This window comes from Chenopodium quinoa, unplaced genomic scaffold (genome assembly GCF_001683475.1).
Source record: "Chenopodium quinoa cultivar QQ74 unplaced genomic scaffold, ASM168347v1, whole genome shotgun sequence".
Lineage (NCBI taxonomy): Eukaryota > Viridiplantae > Streptophyta > Magnoliopsida > Caryophyllales > Amaranthaceae > Chenopodium > Chenopodium quinoa.
Genome location: NW_018744239.1, coordinates 2856986 through 2861872, shown reverse-complemented (window position 1 = coordinate 2861872; position 4887 = coordinate 2856986). Strand labels below are relative to the sequence as shown.

Genomic DNA, 4887 nt, shown 5'->3' with positions numbered 1-4887 from the left:
GTAGTGGAGGTAAATAACTTTTATCAAAGTTAGAAATATTAGTTTTTGAAATTAGAGGTAGCTTTTGAAAATTTAATCTATAGATTTAAAAATGAAATATTGAATTTTACATGTAACAGTTAGTTAACTCTTGTTTTACCAAACACTCATACCTAAATTATATATATCTTAACAGCTACCATCTTGTTGACAGCTAACAACTACCTTTACAGCTAACAGCTACCTTCACAGTTATGTTTTCCCAAACACGCCCTTAATAAAAATTACTTCTACCCCTAAAAGCTATCTTAACCACTACATTACAAAACACTTTTATTTTTTGTAAAGTTGCAGTCAAACCACTCAAATCTAATGTCGAACAGGCCGATAATAGTTTTATTAGATGGGTTCATTGTAACTCTTTTATCAATAGACTTTCTCTTGACCACCCAGCCCAAAAAATAACCTGACGAGTAAACATTGACCCAAACCATAAGTCCATAACAAAACAGCACCCCTAAAATCCAAGTTTAGAGCCCGTCACTGAACTCTGAAAGCCTGAAAACTGGGCGCAGAGGAGAGAGAAATTGGAGCAATGGCGAGTGTTTGTGGAAGAGCAAGACAAGCCCTACAGTCTTCTTCTGTCTCAGCTACACGAAACGCCCTTTCCAAACTTTGCGGTTCCAATTCTTCTTCTTTTTCTGGAGCTTCTAAATTTCCTGGCTTTACTTCCTCTTCTAACCCCCGTTCTTTCCAGAAGCTTTTCACTTCTTCTAGGTAATTTTTTTTTTTTTTGGGCTTTAGATTGTATTAATTTGGGTATTATGTTATGTTCATTTGATTTTAATGCTGAATTCATGAAATTGGTTGATTTCCTGTTGTAATTTGATAGCTTAGTATTACCATTTGTGTGATTTGTATGTGTTTTTCAAGATTGCATTTTTTTGTTGATTATTGTCTATTGTGATATCTACTGCGTATAATTTGAAAATCGTAATCTGGGGTTGAAGTTTGGATACTTGATTGCTTATTAGAATTGTGATTGTATCAAGGGTAATTGTTTTTTTGTTAATATTATTAATTGTTGGGTTTTCTATGCATTTACAAGTTTTATTTGTTAAGTTATCATTGTGAATTACCAATTTCATGACATATTGATTGTTTTATGAACCTAATACGTTGGCACATTTTCTCCATCTCTGATCCTTTATTCCTTTTGTGTAGATTTTTTGCCTCTATGTTGAGGAAATTTTGTACATTGTTATTGAAGTGTTACTAAATTGATGATTTGAGTTTTTGTTGTGGGTAAATTGAATTATGTGCTAATCTAATGACTTATCGGATATAGGATTTCGGTGGAGTTGGGTTTTGTTGAATCATTATATGCAGATACAGGATAATTGATATTTAAGTGTTGCTTAATTGATGGTTGGACTTTTTGTTGTGGGTTAATCATGTCCTAATCATATGACCCTTTGGATATAGGATTCCGGTGGAGTTGGGTTGTGCCGTATCATTGATGCCTTTGCATAGTGCTACTGCTTCTGCCTTGTTCAATTCCTTGCTATCACTACATGCACAGAGCTGGGGTTGTCTTTCTGAAGGTACTTTTCTCAGCAGCACGCTCTTATTTTTATTAGTAGTTTGTTGATAAGATTAGTCTATGTTTTAATATGTTTTTTGATGTCGATTGTTGCTGTTATACTTATAAAGACGGGTTATCAGTGTTGTTACCATATGATATGTGGTTTACAATAGGTTTTCACCTTGTAAATGAGAGTACTAGTATACCTTTAAATTGATAATAGACAATTCTTGATCAGAGCTTTTTTGCACTAATAGCGCTTTTATTGATTATAGTCAATTATCGTCTTGGTAAGTCCGAAGTCTCTGAACTCTAAATACCCTGTGAGTGCTATCATTCAAAAACTAGAAATATAGGTTCTTCCCTGAAGTACCGCATAATTTCTAAGCCTCATGGTCTCATGGGTATATGGTGGTTAAAGAATTTCTCTTCCACACTTAGAGGTAATTTTTGCGCGTATGGGTCTATTGGTGTAGAACTAAATGTCTCTGGGGTAGCCCGGTAGGGTTAATGACTATGTTTTTAATTTTTAACCAATTAGCTTGATTAGGGTTTGTTAAATGTCCCATAGAGTGGCCTGATATTAGTGATATGATTATAGTTGCATTTTTAAGTCTGACATTCGAGGCATCTCCAGAGTGAGTTTGGATTAAAAGCTTCAGTTGATATGCTTGTCTGAGATTAATCGTCATGTACTTGGTACTTAATTTGATATCTCTCTGAGGTATTAACTGATGCTTGATTATTAGAGGAAACAATGAGCAGCTCATTCTATTGATTAGTGAGGTACCTGGAGTTTGTTCAATAGCTAGTGGAATCAAAAGCACAAAGATGCTAGCTTTTTATTCCCGCATCCGGATCTCAGCATGGCTTGATCCTTCCTTTGCTTTGGAGACCCTTGGTCTTGAAAGGGCTTTTCTTTCTTCTGTGGCTTGTGTTGCTTGATGCTGGGCTAAGTGTTACTAGAGTGCTAGTGAGGATAGGAACTCCAAAAGCAAATTTTGGGTTTCTCTCTATTTTTCCTGACATTACATGTTGTGGCTGTAGGGAGAGAGAGTGCCAACAGAGGCAATATCTACAAGTCTACCATAGTTATTAGCCAATATGATATCTACATTGAGCCTGTCCGTCATCTGGAAACATGCTGTGTCATTGTTTTATGTTATTATAATTCTCTTCCCTTAGTCAACTGCTTTGGGTTTCATTAAGTCAGTGGCGGAGCCAAAATTTCTAAGTGAAGGGGGCCAAGATTATACTTATGTATTACTTTTACTTAAAAAAAAAAAAAAAAAAAAAAAAAAAAAAACAAATTTTGTTAGCTATAAGATTTGATCTCTTGACAACTTGCATACTATGACATGGAAAAACCAACTCCTCTATACCAAAGTTAATGACAATGAAGAGCAAATTTAATTAATATTTTGAGCCAAGGGGGAGGCCAAGGCCCCTGCCCAGCCCCTCCTTGGCTCCGCCCCTGCATTAAGTTATTATGATTTTTGACTTTCAATGGGCTTGATCATGACAGTTTAATTTCATGGAATCAAAACCCAATGACCCAACTGTGTAATATTAATTGCTGCTGTCGCATTATTATTTCATGCCTTTCACCTTTAGGATGCATAGTATACACACTTTTTACTTTCTGTAGTTGAATTTCGCATTTAGTAGCATACTTTTTGGTACCAGAAAACATATAATCAAATTAGGCATTATCTCCGAGGCTGTGGTGAGAGCGGAGCTACTTTAGGTGGGGTACTGAAAGCCTTTTCAAGTATATGCTGTGATGAAAGTGTAACCACCTTTTGTGATGAAAGACTTTTTAGTCAAATTTGTCATCCATCTTGACCTATGATTTTTCTAGGGCTGATAGCTTGTCATGGATAGTCTATAGTTAGACAACAGATGTGTTACTGTCCCCCTTCCCCTGCTTAACCTATCATGATTGTTGCTTGGATATTCAAAATCAACTCTCAATTTACCTTGAAGTAAATTATATATACTATGTATGTCATATACATAGTACATAACTTTAGCCTCTTCTTGTGCTGGGATAGGAGTTTCCATGGAAATAGCAGATATATAGCTACTTCAGGTTGGGTTTGGCTCTAATCTTAGGGTTGTCTAATGAGTTGAATCTGGAAGGTATACCTAGTTCTGATGAGGTACAGTTTAGATATTAGTTTTGATACTTTAAGAGGTTAAGCATGGACACTTGTAATATCAAAACAAGAAGAAAATCCAACTGATTTACGCAAAATGAAATTCTGCTTGGAATGCACACTAATTTTGAATATTGTCCATGTGTTTATGAAGTAGTAGTGATCTCATTTGTTTAACACTTGAGACATTGATTTCAAATTAGAAATTAGGAAACTCCATTAAAGAAAGTAAATACTTTTTACTTCTGCTTGAAAATCAGATAAATGCAGCGGAAAAGCATATTATTTCTACAAATTCATTTTGTAGTTATACTGACCATTTTAGTTGTTGCTCAAGTATTATAGGAGGACCTCTGTTTTTAATTAGGCTCATGGAGCATCTTTATTTGTGTAATTAACTAATTAGTAATTACTGCCAAGTTTTGTACTTTTACATTCCCCTGCCTACTATCTCCCCCTCACCCCAAAACTCCAAAATCTTACAAAAAGGATAAAGATAATGTAGACAAAAGAAAGCAAATCTGAAACTCAATGCCATTTGTTTAAGTTATTATTATTTCTTCATTTGGATGGTGCATTTATGTGTTTTGTGTTTAGCATAAACTCTTTTCCTATCTATGGTGACAGGATTTGCTACTCCTCTATAGCAAGGCCTTCAATTTGAATCCAGTAGCGGACATGGTGGATGTATGAATTGGCGTCTTTTTAGTTAGACCACACTTTTGGATGACAAAGCGAGAAGGTTAATCATATATTTTTGAGATTTTGAACTTTTAATACAATCTGAACCTGTTGTTTGCCAGCAGGCTGCTTGTTAGCACTGAATTTTGGAGAAAGAATTCAATCATGTAAAGATTTGGTTTTCACATTCTCAAATTTCTCAAAATAATTTCAATAAAAAAACTAAAAACATAATCTGTAATCATTTTAGTGCTGAGTGTTGTTTTAAAAGCTTTTGCTCAGCTTCCCCTCCCAGCAGGTTATTTATGTGCATCACATGTATTGATGCCAAGCTGAGGGCTGCCTCCTGTATTTAGTACAGGCAAAGCTATTCTTTTTAAGATTGAATATCAAATCCATAAAGGTCAGATTATAGTGAGCAGTGTTAATGCACACGTAAGATACTTCTTCCGAAAAAAAAGGACTCAATCCAGATTTTGGATT

The 4887-nt window shown here is 34.9% G+C and overlaps 1 protein-coding gene across 1 annotated transcript; it reads left to right on the top strand.

The window, feature by feature from the left end:
• Positions 1-505: 505 nt before the first annotated feature.
• LOC110694157 (protein NUCLEAR FUSION DEFECTIVE 6, chloroplastic/mitochondrial-like) lies at positions 506-4647 on the top strand. Its single transcript, XM_021871329.1, has 3 exons — positions 506-756; positions 1465-1583; positions 4351-4647. The coding sequence occupies exons 1-3, from the start codon at positions 575-577 to the stop codon at positions 4368-4370; spliced, it is 321 nt and encodes a 106-aa protein (XP_021727021.1). The 5' UTR covers positions 506-574; the 3' UTR covers positions 4371-4647.
• Positions 4648-4887: the final 240 nt, after the last annotated feature.

What these genes read in the sequence shown, in the direction of transcription:
- LOC110694157 (XM_021871329.1), top strand. Translation starts at nt 575, where the DNA reads ATGGCGAGTGTTTGTGGAAGAGCAAGACAAGCCCTACAGTCTTCTTCT. An exon ending in AAGCTTTTCACTTCTTCTAG is followed by an intron (nt 757 to 1,464) that starts GTAATTTTTTTT and finishes CTTTGGATATAG; the next exon opens with GATTCCGGTGGAGTTGGGTT. An exon ending in CTGGGGTTGTCTTTCTGAAG is followed by an intron (nt 1,584 to 4,350) that starts GTACTTTTCTCA and finishes CTATGGTGACAG; the next exon opens with GATTTGCTACTCCTCTATAG.